Source organism: Trachemys scripta, chromosome 1, assembly GCF_013100865.1.
Source record: "Trachemys scripta elegans isolate TJP31775 chromosome 1, CAS_Tse_1.0, whole genome shotgun sequence".
Classification (NCBI taxonomy): Eukaryota; Metazoa; Chordata; order Testudines; family Emydidae; genus Trachemys; species Trachemys scripta.
The window spans coordinates 143,239,663-143,261,090 of NC_048298.1; the positions used below are offsets into that span (position 1 = coordinate 143,239,663).

At 47.8% G+C, this 21,428-nt stretch overlaps 1 protein-coding gene across 7 annotated transcripts in view; it reads right to left on the reverse strand.

The window, feature by feature from the left end:
- CTC1 (CST telomere replication complex component 1) overlaps nt 1–21,428 on the reverse strand; it is a 63,576-nt gene that overhangs the window by 14,000 nt on the left and 28,148 nt on the right. For 3 of the 7 annotated variants that reach the window (XM_034788256.1, XM_034788246.1, XM_034788263.1), the window contains 7 exons: nt 13,982–14,139; nt 11,792–12,041; nt 9,264–9,463; nt 4,543–4,687; nt 3,866–4,159; nt 3,555–3,683; nt 2,954–3,183 (listed from right to left, as the gene is read on the reverse strand). In XM_034788256.1, coding sequence (XP_034644147.1) covers nt 2,954–3,183; nt 3,555–3,683; nt 3,866–4,159; nt 4,543–4,687; nt 9,264–9,463; nt 11,792–12,041; nt 13,982–14,139 — 1,406 coding nt within the window. Of the gene's footprint in view, nt 1–2,953; nt 3,184–3,554; nt 3,684–3,865; nt 4,160–4,542; nt 4,688–9,263; nt 9,464–11,430; nt 11,569–11,791; nt 12,042–13,981; nt 14,140–14,271; nt 14,378–21,428 lie in introns of those variants that run through there. The other 4 variants (XM_034788238.1, XM_034788272.1, XM_034788281.1 and 1 more) reach the window with 4 other exon arrangements.

A 21,428-nucleotide genomic window follows, 5' to 3' on the forward strand; every position in this document is an offset into this window, starting at 1 on the left:
CACGCGCTGTGACGCTCTGTACCTCGGGGGAACACCCTATACCCTCATGTTCATCCTTATAATATGGTTGCGTGGTATCAATGCAAAGTTTGTCATGTCAGGCATCTTTGGAAGGCTCATGATGCACTGAGCATGGTTGTTATAGTAATGTTATAGGTTGTAATTTTATGTATATAGTTATGAGGCTGAAAATGTATCCTCATGGCTTAAAACAAGCCCAGGCAAAAACTCTCCAAGAGCAGAGGGGCAGTTCACACCTCATCAGGGCATATATGGGACAAACCCAGCCCAGCCTCACAGGAACAAGGGACACTGGCCTAGGCAGCAACAAAGGATCTGTCGGACTCTCAAGTGAGTCACCTCCTTCCCTTGGTCAGTTTGGGACTACGATAAGGTAATGCTCACCTGACTCTGAAGGGCAGGGGGGCAAAGCCAAGAGGGAATAAAGGACATGATAAAAGGGAGAGACGTTTGCCATGTTCTCTCTCTTCTACCTCCATCTACAGACACCACCACCAAGCGACTGAAGCGCTGATCACAGGGGAGAGTCTGGCTGGCAACCTGCCAGCCTGTGGTGAGAAGCATCTAAGTTTGTAAGGGAACTAAAAGTGTTAAGATCAGCTGAGAATGTGTTTTGCTTTTATTTCATTTAACCAAATCTGACTTCTTGTACTTTGACTTACAATCACTTAAAATCTATCTTTTGTAGTCAATAAATTTGTTTGTTCATTCTACCTGAAGCAGTGTGTTTGGTTTGAAGCATGTCAGAGACTCCCTTTGGGATAACAAGCCTGGTACATATCAATTTCTTTGTTAAACTGACAAACTCATATGAGCTTGCAGCGTCCAGCGGGCATAACTGAACACTGCAAGATGGAGGTTCCTAGGGTTGTGTCTGGGACTGGAGATACTGGTTAGCATCATTCCGTTGCACAGTCCAAGCAGCGGCTGGCCAAAAGTGCTCACTCACATAGCTGGGAGCAGCTTACATGCCAGAGACTGTGCGTGAACTGCCCGGGAATGGGGGTTCTCATAGCAGAGCAGGGTAAGGCTGGCTCCCAGAGTTGAGGATGGAAGTGACCTAGCAGATCACCCGTCCAGCTAACACCAGGGGAACATCACATGCGCATCAAGAGTTCTTACTGGTAGATCACTCCATTATCCGCACACAGAAAGAACACTATGACTGGACTGGCTCCATGTTTGTGTCTGAGGCAACAGGACTCCCTCTCCCGCCAGCCACCACTACCAACCCAAACATTAAAAAACTAGGAAATCCACATAAGTTATGTCAAACACACTACACAGCAACAAGTCCATTTGCACTTCGCCCTATTCATCCTCCATCACCTTCATAAACAAACATTCCACTAAGATAACCATAACTATGGCCCTGTAGTGATGCAAGCATAAGATCTGAAAAAGAGGAAATGTGAACCAGCCTTCTTCACCCATTAGAAACAATTTCAAGCCATCAGTGACCAAAACCCATTAGAATACTTTACTTTTGGTTGCAGTTCACAAAATTCTGGTCATCTCTAAATCTACACAAAAAGATAAACTTAAATTCATAAATAGACAAATAACATGCCAAAAGCCAACAGGAGAGGAAGGATGGGTCAACGGTTAGAACCCTAGCTTAGGACTTGGAAGAACTGAGACTTCTTGTGTGACTTTGAGCAAGTCACTTATCCACCAGTTCTGTAAAATGAGGGTAACAGTACTTCCCTACCACTCAGATACTACGGTAAAGGGAGACATATAGGTACAGTAGAACCTCAGCGTTACAAACACCTCAGGAATGGAGATTGTTCGAAATTTTGAACAAAACATTATAGTTGATCTTTCAAAAGTTTACAACTGAACATTGACTTAATACAGCTTTGAAACTTTACTATGCTGAAGAAAAATACTGCTTTCCCTTTATATTTTTAGTAGTTTACATTTAACATGATACTGTACGGTATTTGTTTCTTTGTCTCTGCTGCTGCCTGATTACGTACTTCTGGTTCCAAACGAGGTGTGTGGTTGACTGGTCAGTTCATAACTCTGGTGTTTATAACTCCGAGGTTCTACTGTCCCTAAAATAGATAGACTGTACACCACTGTTTGTTAATAAACCATGTACGACTACTTAAACACTTCATATACCAACAGTACGCATTGCTAACGTACATACAAACCTCAAAACACAGACTAAGAAATTACATGGAAAAAACAAAGGTTACTGAAAGAATGTCTCTTACTACATTTTAATATTACAGCTTCCATAAAGTACAATATAATTAGAGGTCTTGAGAATACAGATGATGAAGGGAAGGTTGGGAATATCACAGTGGTATGTTTATTATACATACATAATCTTTTAATTAAAGAGACCCTCAGCTATAATCTATGAACTTCTTAAACCCCGCAAAATATCACTAAATTCAAAACCAACAAATCTTTAAAAGTAAGGACAGGACCATGAACATCCTTAATTGTGTGAATGTTTTTTAAAACAAGACTCTAGGTAAGAAATGAACAAAGAACTGAAGATTGTAGCTAGCATCACTTATAAGGTTGTTTTAGCAGAAGATGTGATAGATATGTATTGAATGGGGACAGATGAAGACAGCACTTTCTGTAAATTGCTGTGGATTGGCTGCTGTGTAGGGTGTTTGACATAACTGCATGTCATATTTTTTAATATTTAGGTTGGCAGTTGTACTTGAGCAACCTTAACTTTTCCAGAACAAAAATCATGTTATGTAACAGAACCCAGTAGTGAATCACAGAAACCAACATACAACTTCCCTGGGAGAGAAGAGTGAAGCAACCAGTGCGTAGGCAGAACCATCAAGGACACGAAGTGTGTGGGGTGGAAGGGAAGGGAGGCAGGGATTTATCTGGCAGAGCTCTGAATGGCCTACACAACCACTTCCCAATGGGACTGGGGAAGGTGCATCCTCACCTTTGCTCCAGCATCTCCAACAGGCTCACCAGCCACAGATAGAGTGGCAGGCCTAGGTTATACTGGAAGAGCAGTTGCATGTAGAGATTTCTAGAGGAGGCTACAGGCTGGTGGAAGGTGCTGAGCCTTGAGAAACCCTTGAGAAGGACAATGCTGTGCAGACAGGCACCAAGGACAACAGCAAAGGGGAAAGAAGCCAGGGGCTTCTGCAAGAGGTGGACGTCTCGGAGCTGAGAGACACAAACACATGACTTAATAGAGAGAAAGTGGCCACTCTGCTGGCCCTCCCATCCCGCAAAAAGCCCTTTGTTATTCCATTACATTTCTCATCAACCCCAAGGGGCCTTCATTGATCTGCTGCCACCTATGTGGGAATCGGGGAGCAAATAGCTACTATCAGCCACCTCTGGCCAGGCCCAGGCACAACCATATCCCTGATTTAGCTGGGTTCTAGACTATCCCCCTGGTTGACCGAAAGATTTAGAGTACTCCTGCCCCCACCCTGCACACCAAGCTTGCTCCACACACCACCACCCACAGGCCTGTGTCTCAGCCACTTCTACTTCCTGGTGTGCTTCAACTCCCAGCTGCATCACCTCACCTCCACGCATGCTCCTGGTCGGAGTCCACGGGCAGAGTTCAACAGCTGCTGGTAAGCAAGGCACAGACAGATCTTGTTATCAAGCTCATAGAGGCCAGCCTGGGCATTTAGTACTCGGGTGATGATCCCCTGGAGCAGGAGCACAGAGAAAAGTAGTGCATTTACAAAGAGTGACGAGGGCACTTGGGCCTGGGGGAAGATGTGATCCCATAGTGCAGATGGTGCCCATGGGCCCCGCAGGCAGGAGCTGAAATTCAGGGGGACGTAGTTCTGAAAGCAGGAATAGGGTGCAGGCCAGGGTAACTCCTTACCATGTATGACAGGATCTTGGACTCTTTAGCTGGCACTGGCAACTTCTCATCTGTCAGCTCCAGGGGGAGGTGCACAGCGGCCTCAGGGGAAACTGGCTGAATTGGTCCTCCCTGCCAGACAATTTCCAGAGGCTGCTCCTTCACCTGCTCTGCACAGTAGGGCAGGAGGCAGGAGGAGAAGCTGGTGACGAGTACCTTGTGCCCTGATGCCTTCAGGCTGGACACAGTCAATGCTGTCAGCACATAGCCATGGCCCAACTGGAGCATGTGGTGCCAAGCTAGCTGGGGAGGTTTCTAGAGCAGAGAAAGCATAGTCAGCATCAGCATCCAGTGCATTGGAGAAGAATCTTCCCTACAGCCAGTGTGTCCCTAGAAATGCAGACCAATATCTTCCCTGCTCCCAGGACTGCACCACACTCCAGCCCAAGCCCCTGAATCCTGCTGGGGCAGTGGAGCTGTGATCACCTCAACGGTGGCTGCATTTCTGCAGGTTGCAGTGACCCTTCTATGCAGTTTATCTAGTGCTATGGGACCCTTTGGGATGGAAGGTACCAGAAATATACAAGATCATTGTGAATAATAAAGGGATAAATAAGAATCAAAATGGGAAAAGGCTGACCTCAAGGCAGGGCCTGAAAAGCACCAGCACAGGGGTACACAAAGCCACAAGGACTCACCTGCACCAGCACTGGGACACAAGCAGCAGAGGTGAAGCACTTCAGAAAGAGGAAAAAAAACGTCTTGTGGTGGATGCACAGGAGGGTACTGAGTCTGGCCAGCTCACCTGCCACATTCAGCTTTGCTCTTTTCTGACGTGGAACCCTATGGGAAGTTGGGGGCAGGAGAAATGGAAGCAGAACTCAGAACTAAGCCAACAACTAAGCCAAGGCACACGTGTGGTGCAGCATGTACTACTCATGGAAGGAAAAGGTCCCAAAGGGGCAATGTGGACTCTCCCTCTTCCTAGGGATGGAGATGAGATTTTCAAAAATGACAAGCCACACAACTCTGTAATGGGTCTCAGGATACCCCAGACTGAGAGTCACCTTGTTACCCCCTGGCTCTAGCGAGAGGTAGCCTTGCTTGTGGTGGCTAGGCATTAGCTCCCTACCACCAGTAGCCTGTTATCCACTTAAGCACGCTCCTCCAGGATATGCCAGCCCTGTCTTCACCTTGCAGGTTAACAATAGGTGCACCCCGGTCCCCAAGTCCCCTTGAAACGTTCCCCTGTGATATCCAGCCCCTGACACTGGCAACTCACAGAAACCCAATCCTTTGCCCCTAAAAGAGCAGTGTGTCCCAGTTTACCTTAAATCATCGCTCCAATATACCATACAGCACTTGTAATAAAACAAGATTTAAGAAATAATAGAAACAAGAGAGAGTGAGGGATGCAAAACAAAATTATGATAAGGTGCTTAATTACATGATCACCTACAATTTTCCACAGGACTGCTGCCTCATTCAGTGCACAGGATGGGTGCTCAAAGGGGCTGAATTATAACTGCATAGGCATAAATCTGGCATTTCCTAACTTTCAAGTGCTTACTTTGCAACTGAAATAATGTTCTTTTAACAGTTTTTTTACATGTAATACACAGTGAGAATATTAAATTTTATATTCTATCTGACAGAACAAAAGGAAAATTCCAGAGTCAGCAACAGAAGGATTATAGCAGAATTCTGGGTAAGAGATGTTATTCAAAGATGGAGATACACAGCAATAAGAAAAAGACTAAGAATACAGACAGGAGGACTCATAGAAACTTTTAAAAAGTTGTGTATGTTACATCTTTATTGTTACAAGATCAAAAGAGTCTAGATTATCGTAAAACAAATCTCTGCTACTTCAAAAGGTGACTTGACGCGAGAAGTGTGGCATGCACTCACACAGGAATTCTACAACAGGAAACAGTTATAAAGACAGGGCCGGCTCTAGGTTTTTTGCCGCCCCAAGCAAAAACATTCTTGGCTGCCCCCCACCCCAGCCCCGGGCTTCCCCCCCCCTCCCCTGCCCCCCCCACCTGCACCCCCTGCCGCCCCAGCCTTGGTCCCCCCCGCCAAACGTGACCTCCTCGTTCACCACAGCAATCCCCATTTACACTTGCAGTGGGGATCAAACCGTTTCTCCTATTTTTATTTCACTTTAGTATAAATCTCGCCGCCCTCCCAGCCCCCCATCTTTAGTGCTCCAAATGCACATGGAAGGCATAGGGACTAACCCTCAACCCTTGTACCCAGAAAGGGATGGGGATCTAGTAAAGAGGGTTCAGGCAGAGGAGCAGGTGTGGGGGTACTCGGGGGCTTTACACTGGCAGAGAAGCGAGATGTGATGTACTCACGGAGGAGGGTGGAGGAGGAGAGGGGGTATCAGAAGGGTTGCGGGAGAAGAGGTGCAGGGGAAGGGGGAGGTGCGGGAGGAGAGGGCTGGGGGAGTGTACAAGGGGAGAGGTGCGGCGAAGGAGCGATGGGGGGAGGTACAAGTGAAGAGGCTGCGAGCGGGATGGGGGGTGCAAGGGCTGAGAGGGGCAGGCGCTGACAGCTGCTTCCCCAGCCCCGTGCAGGCAGAGCCGAGAAGACGGACACTGACCTCCAGGTGCCCGAGCCGTGGGGGTCCCCGCTGCCCTGCTTGGAGCCGGGCTCTGCCTCTCCCCACCCCTGGCCCTGTGAGGGCCCGAGGCAAGCAGGGCAGGGCTGAGGTGGGGGAGGTGCGTGGCGGGCTGGGTCCGGGGGCAGCACCCTGGCAGCTTAGGCTGCCCAGCCACTCACCCCATCAGCGCACGAGCCAGGATCACCGCCACTGCCCAGCCCAGTGGCGCCCTGCCCAGCCCACTTGGGTGGGGAAACGCCGCGTCGCCCTGGGGAGACTTAGAGCAGCAGCACTGGTGGCAGTGGCAGCAGGACCCCTCCTCCATCCCTGTCCCTGCTTCCCTCCTTCCCCTGCTCCTCACACACTCCGGGAGCCCCTATTGCCGCCGCAGCTTGGGCTCGGGGAACGATGCTCTTGTTCTCCAGCGGCAGGGCTCTGGCCAGGGCCAGCTCCCATCTTTCTGCTGCCCCAAACAAATAAATAAAGGGGGGGCCGGAGTGCTGCCCCTTGGAAAGTGCCACCCCAAGCACATGCTTGGAGCGCTGGTGCCTAGAGCCGGCCCTGTATAAACAACAGGAAGAATCTGGCAAGATGATCAGGTACCAGTGACCAGCAGATTAATTTAAAGCGGATATAGATAACAGATAAACATTTAAACATACAAATATTAGGTTTCTGATCGGACATTTTGAAAGTGATAGAGATAAATAACATTCTCTATTTATCAAGAGATCAGGTGTCTGAATGAGACAATGTGGTGATGTCAACTTGAAACTGGATAAGAAAAAGGATGGTCTTGCATTTAAATCACTGGACAGAGGCTCAGGACATCTGAGTTCAGTTCCCTACACTGCCACAGGCTTCCCATGGGACCTTGATCAAGTCACCTGATCTCCCTATTCCTCAATTCCCCATCTGTAAAGTGGCAAGCCATCTTACTACTTCCTTTTTCAGACTCTTTGCTTACCTTGTCTAGATAGCTCTTCAGAGCAGGGACTGTCTCCTACTAAATGTACATAGAGTGCTTAACACAATGGAACCTCAAATCTTGGTTGGTGACTCTAGGTGCTACTGAGCTACCTAAATAAATAAATAAAATTGCAGATTTTGAGGAAGGAGAAATAAAAAAATCTGCAAAGAACATCACTTGGACAAAAGAGTTGGAAACTCAAATGGCTGGCCACCATCATGTCACACTCCCAATCAGTACCTGGCCTGGGCTGGGAAAGCTAATGATCCAAGCAGTGGATCAAATTCGGTAATGAATCCTGGTCACGTGCCACCTGAGGAATGTTGTACATATGCTAAGAAGAATCAAAGAAATCTGAAAGATCCAGGATCAGGTAAACCCTAAAAAACTTGCCAAAGTTATGCACTGCCACTATCTTTTCTGAATACAAGAAAAGAAAAAAAGAAAGAACCCATGAGCAAGATCCAGAGAAGAAAGGATTGATAGCTGCCTACCATCTAAAGTATCACCATGAACCAAAGGCCATGGTGAACATGCACTCATCTTGAGAAGAACCATAACAAGTTGCTGGAAAATTTCATGCATCTTGGTGTTGTGTATCAAAGACTCCTTTTATGCATGTGCTTTTATGCAAATGACAAATGCTCATGTTAAGCCAAGTTCTCAAGAGTACATTCTTTGGCTTATAAAACTTGTATATGACTTCAACAGACAATTTGTCTTAGTCACTACTAATACATTTCAACTTAATTGTTTAGAAATATTTTTAAATAATTATATGACTAAAGTAGCTAAGACACACTGGTATGCTCATTACAACCTCAATATAAAGATCTCCTGATAGCCTGCTCTGTTACAGCTGTAAAATCTATTAATGACTTATGCAAGCTTAAAGTAAACAGACATCAGAAGAAAAGCTAAGATTCACCCAGCCTACAGCTTTCTCTAAAATATAGAAAAGAAAATATGTCTTGTTGAATGACTAATCTTTTAGCTAAAAAGATTACCATTGCTTATAAAAAATGTTTAAACTAGCCTGATATAGAATATTTTAACTGTGATTCACTTACTGGTGAAAGTCAAAAGAAACTATAAGCTTTTGACTTATTCTGCATATTTGGTGTAATTAACCTATTTGTCTTTGTGAAAGAGATAAAAGGTTTCACAAATACATACCACTTATCTACAATGTAATCTGAAATTATAAACCTGAATTTGTGTTTACTAAATGTATTGCTTAGTTTCCAAGTTTATAAACTTTAAAGATTATTTGGGTTTAGATGACAGACATTCTGATTAGCTTAAATGGGCCTTTATCTTAATTAGCAATCTAATAAGGTTCTGAATTGTGATATATATTGTGATATATATTAGTTCAATATTTACATTTAGAATTACCTACCCATAACTTGTGACTTTGATTACTGTGGTTCACTACTCCATAAGAGCTACTTGTTTGTGTTAAATTCACTATTTTAAATGAGCTGTCACTTAAAATTAAATGCATATTTTGTCATCTTCATGTCTTTTCTATTATTTCCTAAGTTTTATTTTGGTTAATAAAATATATGGAGTCATGAAAGTTTGAATCTGTATCTTATCTAAGTTATGCAAACCCAACAAATTTTTGGAGTATAGCTTATTCATTGATTAAAATGATTTAATATACACATTTAGTTTTATATCCACTCACTTGTTCTCTCACGCATTCAGCATGGATCTGACCCAATCAACATCTCCCTGAACAGGCCAGGTTCTTGCTGCGATGCAGAGTGAACCTGTGACAAATGGCAGTAGCAACAGCTGCACACATTGAATTAAGAGCATTGAGTATTTACCTCGTGCTGAGCAATTGTGCAGCTGTTGGTGGGTACAAGACAGGGATGGTGTCAACCACTCTCTCTGATCGAGGATCCACTGGCACTGGGTCTGCCAGAATTTCCACATATCCAGCTGAGCCCTGATTCGTCTGTGGTATGTATGCCCAGCTGGGGAAGAGAAACAGTAGCTCCAGCCACTCAGATTCAAAATGCAGGAGCTAAACCAAAAGAGAAAAGGTGCTGCAATTTGAGATGTATTCACAATACAACTCCGCAACTAAGACACTTACAGCATTAGCCCAGCCTTCCCGTCGCACAGCACAAGTTCTCACAGCTCATTTTAGAGCAGGGATCAGAGTTCCTAGAAAGATGCACATTTTGTTGCTCCCCAAACAGTGGCAGTGACTGATCTGTAGAGAAATAAATCCCTTTTTGCTCCAAGAGAGAACCCCAAACTATACGAAGCCTTGTAAACTCCTATGCAATTTTACTTCTGAGGGAATTCTGTGCCAAAAAAGTAAAAATTCTGTGCCAAGAAGTCCTGCATATTTTATTTGTCAAAATAACACAATATAATCACACCATTTTCAATTATTTGCTGGGAAATATTTTGAAATAAATTACCAAAATAATTGAAAATGGTGTGATTATATTGTGTTATTTTGACAAATAAAATATGCAGAACTTTGAAGAATTTAAATTTTTAATTTTTTTTTGGTGTGGAATTCCCTCAAGAGTACCAGGGTTCTGTGTGGTGCAATATGGGTGTGGGCAGCTTGCTGGGGGTGTGTGGGTGGGATCTGGATACACAGGGGCTCATTGTGGGGTCCTGGGTGCAGGGGGAATAGGACTCTGCAGGGGAGTCCAGGTGAAGGTGGTTAGGGTTCAGCGGGGGGAGTCTGGGTGCTGGAGGAGTGGGGCTTTGTGGGTGGGGGGTCAGGGTGCAGCTGGTTGGGGCTCAGTGGGGTGTGAGTCCAGGTGTGGGGGGCTCCTGATGAAGGGGGTGAGGCTCGGGGGGGGGGGAGGGAGAGAGTTGGGTGCAGGAGGGCCCAGTGGGGGTTCAGGAGACTTGGGGGGGGTGTCTGGGTGATCCTGAGATGGGGGGCTCAGTTGGGTAGGTGAGACTCAGTGAGGGAGGTTGGGTGTGGGGGTCCGGATGCATGGGGGCTGGGCAGACAGAAGGAGCTGCTCCCTATACAGTGACACCCTCACCCCTCATGGCTGAGGAGCGATGGAGCCAGAAAGCGGGGGAAGGGGTCATTGTATGGGAAGCTGCTCTGTCTGTCTGCCCAACCCCTGTGCATCTGGGACCCCCACCCCACTAAGCCTCACATCCTGCACCCAGACCCCCCACCACCACCACCACCACCAAGCTCCCCTTCCCCCACAGTGCAGAGCTTCCTGTAGCCAGGGGAGGTTTCTGTGGGTTGATCTGACCAACCCCAGCAGCTCCGTTGGGAACTCCATCTCTGTCCTCTTCCTCCACCCCCTCCCGGGCATCCCCAGACACACACCCCCTCTTTCCTGTGGTGACTTACTGCTCCCCCAGCTGCCCAAACAGACATGCCCATGCTGCCAGGAGGGGTGAGTGAGCACTGGTGCAGCTTCTCTTTACTTCCCCCACAAAAAAACATTTTTCTATGGAAAGCAGAGAGAATCTGTGGGGGGACGTGTTTCTGCACACGTGCAGTGGTGCAGAATTACACCAGGAGTAGCAATTTGCTGGGCACTAGGAATAGCATTCCCTGGGCCCACGTTTCTCCCCCTTCCAGGGTCTGGGGGGAATTCATTTACAGCCTCCTAAGTTTTGGCAGTGCTTGGTATTTCCAAACCATATTTCTAATCTTCTCTGTCTTCACCAATGTTTGAAGCTCATCCCAATCCATATATATATATATCTGTAAATATAAAAACGTGCTCTTCCCCCATTCTTAGATTATTGATAAGTGGCAAAACAGAGAGCCCTGGGCCTCCATCACTGGTGTCAACCTCCTGTCCCTAATTCCAGATGTTGCCATTTACCTAGACCTCTTTTATTCAAGATCCTCCAGGCAGGCCTCAGCACGGTAGCACCCCATCCAAGCCAAGATTTGAAACACTGTATCACATGCTTCACCGAAAGCCCAGCATAATTCCCCTGTTGCAGTTATTTCAGCTCCATAGCCTGTAATTCAAGAAAGCTTACCGCTGTTGGTCCCATCAGTTTCTCAGAGTCTCCCTCTCAAAGTGTTTGCTCCATTACTTAATTAGTAACTGAAACGACACTTCACTGGTAATTGACAGGAACAACCTTCTTCCCCTGCCTCTTTTCTCCGGTCATTCCCTAGTCCAGTAAGTTTGATAGTTAACTCTTTAGCAATGAAAGGTTTGACATATTTCACCCTTCCTCCCTGGCATTTGAACTCACTGCCTTCCCCTCGCAAGACACATGTTTGATCTCCCAAGTTACACAATCTTTTGCAAATTGTTTCAATCCTCCTACTGTCTGCAAGGTCCCTCAGAAATGTTACCAAGAGCAGGATCCCTCAAGCTGCCTGTTGGCATACCTCACAGGGAATTGAACCAGTGCTGTCTTGCACATACAGGTTGCCATCCATTAGCTTCTCTTTCCCCTTCTGCTGTCTTCCATCCGTCAGGTAGCCAATCAGGATCAGGTGAGTCCGTGGCAGAACACACTGTTTGGGCAAGATGACCTCACCTTGGTGAGCCCATTTCTTGAAGTCACTGGTGCTCCAGGTCATGTGACTACAGCAGGGTGTGCGTTGTTGGCACTGGAGGTCAGAGATGGAGATGAAGCTAGAGAAAAGGGAAAGAATGATCATATGAAGGGATGAGGCTGAAGCTGGGGAGGAAGAGGGACATTTAGACATTTTGCTGCAGCAGGTCAGGCTCAGCACAGGTGCAGTTATGCTGCCTTAAATGTTGTCCCATGAAAGATTGTGCCACCATATGGGAAATCTTGGGGGTGAATGTACTCACTTCAATGGCATGACTCAGGGTTCAACACTGAAATGACCAGGGTGTCAGGAACACAATCTATTTCCACATTTACCCTGAGAGCACATTTACCCGTGAATACCTCAGAGGAAGCACAACCCATTTTGGACTGTGGTCACATGGCTGGGCACACACAGGACTTGTGGAGAAATATTTGGGAACAGAGACTGAAAAATATATTCATCTGAACAACCTTTCTAGGAGATATGGGAGGGCTTTATCCCACAGTTTAGGCAGAATATTAATGGGAGATTCCATGAGAAGACCAAGGAAACTGAGTGGAGTGAGTGATATGGATGACTCTGTACGGGGCACTCTCCTTTCTAAATCAATACTGATCCCATTTCCCCAGCTTGGAGGTGCTGACCTGTAGCTAGAAGAGTGGCTGACTGTAGTCTCTGTGCTGCTTATAGGGAGACCGATCTAAACAATGCTGCCAACCTTAGTGTTAAATCTTCATCTTAACAGGCCTTGCTTAAAGGATGTGAGGCTGAGAGATGCCAAACCAAAGAGGTCTCAGGCTCTTTTCTTCAACTGTAAGAATGCAGCCAAGCTTAATGTATCCAAGCTTAAAAAAAACTGGATAAAGAGAAATTTTGCACGCCATCAGGTACTGTTAATGAGCAAAGACGTGCCCAAGATTTTACAATGTTGAGACTGATCAAGGCACTAAGTATGAGAGACATGGGCAGCATTGTCAGTACATTCCCAACCCAGCTAATTTTAATATATGTGCCTAAAAATAACAATACCCACACTACAGGCATAGGCCCTGTCAACATTAGGAAATTTCAGAAAAAAGTTCCCACCAGTGTCAACACCAGCATCAGCAACATTGTAAGCTCAAGTGTAGACAGCGCTCCAGCTGTCGTTTTCAGGACTTGCACCTAGCAGTTAGTTGACAGGGTTTTGGAAAGGGTGGTGATGCTGGAATGTTGTTTATACTAGGGACCCCACTAAGTGCAGATGAAGTGCAGTTAGCAGCACCGTAGAGTCACAGGGACTTAGGACATGTCTACACACGTGCTGCAATGGCACAACTGCAGGTACGCTACGTATCACTGTAGCACAGACACTCACTACAGCCATAAATCCAACCCCCTCTTCCATCCACTTAGCTGTGTGGGCCTAGGTCAAACTAACTACGTTGTACAGGGTAGCAATGCACCTAGGCTGTCCTAACTTTCAGGTGTAGGTCAGCAGGCCTTAGTGGTGGGAGTCAACTAAGTCAAGAAGGCGTGTAGGGTTGTCCAAGAGAAGCCTACACTTTTGGAGTCTGACAAACCAAGCAACTTCAGAGAAGCAAACTCTCCTGAGGGGCCAAGTGCTGTCACTGGCCAGTCAGCCATACCCAGACCTGGTGAAATAGTCATTCCAGTTCAACTCTGTTACATCATGGCAGCAGGAGCAGGGCTGAGGGGCCCTGGACCTGCAGTTCCCCACGTGTAGCAGGGAGTTGGGGGTGCTCCGCACTGAGGTGGGGGTAGAGCAGGGATCTGATTTCCGGGGGAGGGGGGGCAGCAGCTCCAGCTGGCACAGACACGAGCCCCGCCAGGGCACTTCATATAGTGGGGGAGCTGAGAGCCACTGAACCAAACTGTAAAGCCCGGATATGATGGAAACCGCTCCAAGCCCGGGGCTTCGGCAGCGCCCCCAGTTCCAGCCCCTGCGCCGGGGCAGGCGGCGCGGGCACCAGGGAGCGCAGCTGAGGCGGGCAGGGACCCGCTGCCACCTGTTACCTGTAGCCCAGCGGCAGCTCGCCGCTCCGCCCAGCCCACGTGCTCCGTAGGCACCGCATCACCGAGTCCGCCAGCTGCTCAGGGCCGCCGCCGCCCGGCCCCGCGGGGCAGAGGGTCTCGCGGACGAAGGCCCGGGCCGCCCGCGACCACCGCTGCTCCTGGGGGAGAGAAGGGGGAGCGTCAGGGCAGGGTGGGGGGAGAGCGCGCGAGGGGGAACGGAGACAGGGGGAGAGAGCGCGCGCGCGCGAGCGGGGTAAGGAGGGGGGAGAGAGCGCGCGTGGGTCACTTACAGCCCCACCAGGCTCCTCCATGCACACATCGCGGCTGCCGCCCGGCCCGCCAGGCGTCTCCATAGGAACGCGGGGGCGGAAGCCGCGGGGCACCACGGGTGTGACGTTACAGGCAGTGCCGGCTCCCGGCCAATCAGACACCCCCCCCTTCGCACGCTCCCCCGCCAGCTGCCGCGTGAGCGCCGGACCGGATGCGGGGGGAGGTGCGGGGCCTGCCCGGCCGGCTAAGCCGGCGCCGAAGCTCAGGAGTTTCCTTCCGCCGGCGGGCAGCGACTGAGCGCTGCCAGATGGGGGGCGGGGCGGGCTCCGGCTTCGCAGAGCCGCTTGAGGCTGCCAGGGGAGTTTCTCCCCCACCAGCGCGGCCCACGCGGGCAGGGGAGCGACGAGCGGGCTACACCGCTGTGTGGCTCCGCGCCCCCTGTGTCACTTGCCCGCAGCCGCGGGGCTACGGTAGAAAATCCCAGCCCAGGCCGGACCAGGGTGCGCGAAGCAGGCCCGAGGGGGGAGATGGTGAGGGACTGGGAGGGCCTTGCAGCGCGTGAAGGAAGTTAAGGGGTAGAGCCTCTGCGTGGAGGATGGCTGGGGTAGATGGGATTCTTCACCTCACAGTGGTGCATCTACGCTAGTAAAGCTAGTACCTGTCTTCCAATAACATGGCAGCTGCACTGGTGCCAAGCTGCTAGTAGGGGCAGGCATTTTTATCTCACCTCAAAAACCTGCTTGTTCCTGCCCTACACGAGTACTTACATCCTTGCTATCATTGGTACAGCTGCACTGTGTCTGCTAGCTGCTGAAATGTGTGTACTAGTTTTGTTTCTATAGCAAAGGCCAGGAGGTCAAAATAAGAACTGCTGGGATCTCTGCCATGAAGGGGAGTGTCTTTCCCGGACCTGAAGACCAACTTCTGTTGGCGAAAAAGACAAGCTTTGAAGCTTATACAAAACTTTTCTTCAGGTCTTTGAAAAGTAGAATTCTGTGTGGCTCGAAAGCTTGTGTTTCTTACCAACAGAAGTGGGTCCAATAAAAGATATTACCTGACCTACCTTGTCTCTAATATGCTGGGAGGGACACAGCGACAGCTGCACTGCATACATGAAACGGGGGGGAGGTCAGATTGGGACTTGGACCTCTGCGGAAGGTAAAATGAGAAATAGTGTCCCACAGCAGGCAGGTGAATTGGAGTAGGGCTAGATCTGTGGCCCATTTGGGAAGGGAGTGTGGGATTCTGGGACCATTCTGCCCATTGATGCCCTATACAGAGAGCTGGAATTGGGGAGAGAGAGAGAAAGGGCCAGGGGAGAGATCTATGGAAAAGGTGTCTGATCTGGTGATTCTCCTGATGGTGCTTTAAAGTGGTGACTTTATTTTTAAATGCAAATGCTTAGCAGGAGGGAGAAGATATTTCTTCCCCAGGGTTCATGTGTTGGTCTCATTCCCCTCTGACACTGTCCTCTGTTGCACCAAGCTGTCAGAAGACTCTGAAGGTCCAGCAGAGTCCATTCCATGGAGGGCTGGCAGCTGATCTAGGGAAGAGGCTGAGGGAGAAGGTGTGTTTTCCCTAACCAGTGGTAAATCTGGGAAGTTGGTGCATCTTGAGGCTGCATTAACAACTGTATGGAGGCCCCCTATGCCCTATTGTATAAGCAACCTCTAAAGGAGTTTCCAGTAACAGATACAATCAGGGAAAGCTAAAGCATGGGTGGGGCAGGGGGGAGGGACTACTGATGTGAAGGCCTCTGTGGCAGTGACAGGTATCAGAGTAGCAGCCGTGTTAGTCTGTATCCGCAAAAAGAACAGGAGTACTTGTGGCACCTTAGAGACTAACAAATTTATTAGAGCATAAGCTTTCGTGGACTACAGCCCACTTCTTCGGATGCATATAGAATGGAACATATATTGAGGAGATATATATACACACATACAACTCCCACCTGTTCATGCTCTCTGTATGTGTGTATATATATCTCCTCAATATATGTTCCATTCTATATGCATCCGAAGAAGTGGGCTGTAGTCCACGAAAGCTTATGCTCTAATGAATTTGTTAGTCTCTAAGGTACCACAAGTACTCCTGTTCTTTCTATGGCAGTGGTTCTTTCCGGATTACTTGTACCCCTTTCAGGAGTCTGATTTGCCTTATATACCCCAAGTTTCACCTCACTTAAAAACTCAGGCTTTGGGCTTCGGCTTTCTGCCCTGGGCCCCAGCTAGTCTAACGCTGGCCCTGGTGACCCCAATAAAGCAAAATCACAGTTTGAGAACTGCTGATATAGTATATAGAGCAGTATAAACAAGTCATTGTATGAAATTTTAGTTTGTACTGACTTCACTTGTGCTTTTTATGTAGCCTGTTATAAAACTAGGTAAATATCTGGATGAGCTGATTTAACCCCTGGAAGACCTCTGCATAACCCCTGGTTTACGGGTATCCCTCGTTGAGAACCACTGCTCTAGGGAATCCTCTGAAATCTGCATGGATCTTGGGAGATCTATTGGTTCTGGAGGCTGACATCTAGGGCAGTAGGGGTAAACCTCATCCACTAACATAATGACTTGAGAAAAACTTGGTGATTTTTTTTCTTTATGAGGGTGTGACTTCGTCATCCACATGAGTTATTACATCAGTATATTGGAATTTTTTTCTGTGGGGAACAATCCTGTATCGGCCATGTTCAAAGAAGTAGATAAGCTAGACAAGACCTAACGTGCCTTTTCCATCTCTACTGTCAGCTGGGTGCAATCTGGGAAGAGCTTTCCCTGCTTTTTTCTTCCTGCTGAGCACATCATATGGGCCAAAAGAAATCTGATGAGGTTCAACAAGGACAAGTGCAGAGTCCTGCACTTAAGACGGAAGAATCCCATGCACTACTACAGACTAGGGACTGAATGGCTAGGCAGCAGTTCTGCAGAAAAGGACGTAGGGGGTTACAGTGGACGAGAAGCTGGATATGAGTCGACAGTGTGCCCTTGTTGCCAAGAAAGCTAATGGCATTTTGGGCTGTATAAGTAGGGGCATTGCCAGCAGATTGAGGGACGTGATCATTCCCCTCTATTCGACATTGGTGAGGCCTCATCTTGAGTACTGTGTCCCATTTTGGGCCCCACTCTACAAGAAGGATGTGGAAAAATTAGAAAGAGTCCAGCGGAGGGCAACAAAAATGATTAGGGGACTGGAGCACATGACTTATGAGGAGAGGCTGAGGGAACTGGGATTGTTTAGTCTGCAGAAGAGAAGAATGAGGGGGGATTTGATAGCTGCTTTCAGCTACCTGAAAGGGGGTTCCAAAGAGGATGGATCTAGACTGTTCTCAGTGGTGGCAAATGACAGAACAAGGAGTAATGGTCTCAAGTTGCAGTGAGGGAGGTTTAGGTTGGCTATTAGGAAAAACTTTTTCACTAGGAGGGTGGTGAAGCACTGGAATGGGTTACCTAGGGAAGTGGTGGAATCTCCTTCCTTAGAGGTTTTTAAGGTCAGGCTTGACAAAGCCCTGGCTGGGATGATTTAGTTGGGGATTGGTCCCACTTTGAGCAGAGGGTTGGACTAGATGACTTCCTGAGGTCCCTTCCATTCTGATATTCTGTGATAAACCTTGGGCCAAAGAAAGCATGATCCCAGTTTGGAGTAAAGAAAGGAACTTTTATACAAGGGCCTTGTCTCAAAGAACTTACAAACTGAAGGGACAACATCTAAATGAGGGAGTTCTTTATCATTTAGCCACTTAAACCATGCTGTTTTCATATTCTTTTTTTACCACGTTTTTTTATTACTCTCTTTTAGTTTAGAGAGACAAGGTGGTTGAGGTAATATCTTTTATCAGACCAACTTCTGTTGGTGAGCGAGACAAACTTTCAACATTACACAGAGCTCTTCTTCAGGTCATTTAGTTCATTCTCTTAAGGCACATTAAATAAAGCAGGAGATACTGTAAGTACAGTAAGCACAGAAACCTTGTTTCACGTTTAGCCATTTTTGCGTTTCCTTGCCAAATCGTTTAGGCAGATAGTGAAGAGACTTGTCAATTTTCTCTAGTTTCTATTTTTAAATATAGCCATATGTAATTCCATACCAAAAATATATTAAAATAACATTGCCTAATGAAGCACCCAGAAGTCAAAATATGTCCCAGTTAAGATTTCATGGGAACCTTAGGTCTACCTCCTGGTGTTTCTGTTTTACAATAGTATTTGATTACTGGATCTCATACTAGTTTTTTCTGCAGGTCCTATCTCATTTCTTAATGGGAAAAAAATTAAAATAACTCTTGTTTGGATAAACAGCATAAAAACAACCAAAGTGAACCAGGGTTCGTGTACATCTTAGGCCTAGTCTACACTAGGAGTTTATCTCGAATTTAGCAGCGTTAAACCGAATTAACCCTGCACCCGTCCACACAACGAAGCCCTTTACTTCGATATAAAGGGCTCTTAATATCGATATCTGTACTCCTCCCTGACGAGGGGAGTAGCGCTGAAATTGGTATTGCCGTGTTGGATTAGGGTTAGTGTGGCCGCAATTCGACGGTATTGGCTTCCGGGAGCTATCCCACAGTGCACCATTGTGACCTCTCTGGACAGCAATCTGAACTCGGATGCACTGGTCAGGTAGACAGGAAAAGCCCCGCAAACTTTTGAATTACATTTCCCGTTTGCCCAGTATGCAGAGCACAGGTGACCATGCAGAGCTCATCAGCACAGGTAACCATGCAGTCCGAGAATCGGAAAAGAGCACCAGCATGGACCGTATGGGAGGTACTGGATCTGATTGCTATATGGGGAGAGGATTCAGTGCTAGCAGAACTACATTCCAAAAGACGAAATGCCAAAACATTTGAAAAAATCTCCAAGGGCATGCTGGAGAGAGGCAACAATAGGGAATCACTACAGTGCTGCGTGAAAGTTAAGGAGCTCAGAAAAGCCTATCAAAAAAACAAGGAGGCAAACGGTCGCTCCGGGTCAGAGCCGCAGACATGCCGCTTCTACGCCGAGCTGCATGCAATTCTAGGGGGGGCCGCCACCACTACCCCACCTCTGACCGTGGATTCCGAGGCGGGGGTAATCTCAGCCATGCCTGAGGATTCTGCGGACGGGGAAAATGAGGAGGAGGAGGATGACGACAAGCTTGCGGAGAGCACACAGCACTCTGTTCTCCCCAACAGGCGGGATCTTTTTCTCAGCCTGACTGAAGTACCCTCCCAAGGCATTATCCCAGACCATGAAGCCATGGAAGAGACCTCTGGTGAGTGTACCTTTGTAAATATAAAAAATGGTTTAAAAGCAAGCGTTTTTTAATGATTAATTTGCCCTGAGGACGTGGGAGGCATTCGTGGCCAGTACAGCTACTGGAAAAGTCTGTTAACGTGTCTAGGGATGGAGCGGAAATCCTCCAGGGACATCTCCATGAAGATCTCCTGGAGGTACTCCAAAAGCCTTTGCAGGAGGTTTCTGGGCAGTGCAGCCTTATTCCGTCCACCGTGGTAGGACACTTGACCACGCCATGCTAGTAGCAAGTAATCTAGTATTGCATGACAAAGCCTGGCAGCGTATGGTCCCGGTGTTTGCTGGCATTCCAGCAACATCCGTTCTTTATCTCGCTATGTTATCCTCAGGAGAGTGATATCGTTCATGGTAACCTAGTTAAAATACAGGAATTTAATTAATGGGACAGAGGTGGCCGTTCCTACTGGGCTGTTTGCCTGTGGCTGAAAAGAAATACTTCCCTGCAGTTAGCCAAGCTGGGGGGGTGGGGGGGAGGGAGGGGAATCTTCCCTGATACCAGCCATGCCGTGGGAGGAGGGATAAAGTGATCATCCCAGAGAATTGGATGGGGAGGAGTTAGTTTGGTTTCTGCTGCTGCATGTTAACAGGAAAACCGCAGCACTTAAGGGGCTTTGCTTGGTATGTGGGAAAGAAGGGCGCTGCTTGTAGAAAAGCTGCAGAAGCCGAAAGACAATGGCTTACCATGGCCGCATGCAAGCCGAATTCTGTTGCCCGGACCTGCGTCTGTGCTCTCTAATACCAAAGCCGAAGGCACTCAATATTAAAAGATGCAAAATGCGACCTTGTACCGAAATCACATGCGCTATGTAATGTGAATAGTGTTGTTCACCGTGAAAGAGTATAAGCATTGTTCTGTAAAATGTAGCTTTTTAAATACTTCTCTCCCTTTTTTCCCTCCCTCCCGCAGCTGCAAATTTTTCAAGCCTCGCTCCCGAAGGCTATCTCAGATAAGGCGTAAAAAAAAGAGGACGCGAGATGAAATGTTCTCGGAAATCATGGAATCCACCCGCAGTGAAAGAGCTCATCTGAATGAGTGGAAAGACACGGTATCGAAGTACAGGAAAGATGCCAGTGAACGTGAGGACAGGAGGGATGCTTGAGATGAGAGGTGGCAGGCTGCAACGCTGGGGCTGCTGTGTGATCAAATGGACATGCTCCGGCGTCTGGTGGAGCTTCAGGAACGGCAGCAGGAGCACAGAGTGCTGCTGCAGCCGCTGTATAACCTCCCTCCCCCCTCACCATGCTCCATTACCTCCTCACCCAGACGTGTAAGAACGTGGGGGGGAGGCTCCATGCACCCTCCCAATCCACCCCAGTGGACAGCCCAACCAAAAGGCTGTCATTACTTTGAACATTTTTAGTGGCCTTTTCCTTCCCTCCTATCCTCCTCCCAAACCCCACCCGGGCTACCTTCTCAATTCTCTCCCTCTTTTTATAATCAATTAATAAAGAATGCATGATTTTTAAATGATAGTGACTTTATTTCCTTTGAAAGCAAGCTGGGATCGAAGGGGGAGGGTGGGTTGCTTACAGAGAATGAGTCAATCAAGGGGGTCGGTTTTCCTCAAGGAGAAACAAACAGAACGTTCACACGGTAGCCTGGCCAGTCATGAAACTGGTTTTCAAAGCTTCTCTGATGCGCAGTGCTTCCTGGTGTGCTCTTCTAATCGCCCTGGTGTCTGGCTGCGTGTAATCAGCAGCCAGGTGATTTGCCTCAGCCTCCCACCCCACCATAAAGGTCTTCCCCTTACTCTCACAGAGATTGTGGAGCACACAGCAAGCAGCAATAACAATGGGGATATTGGTTTGACTGAGGTCTGAGCGAGTCAGTAAAGATAGCCAGCGACCTTTTAAACGTCCAAATGCACATTCTACCACCA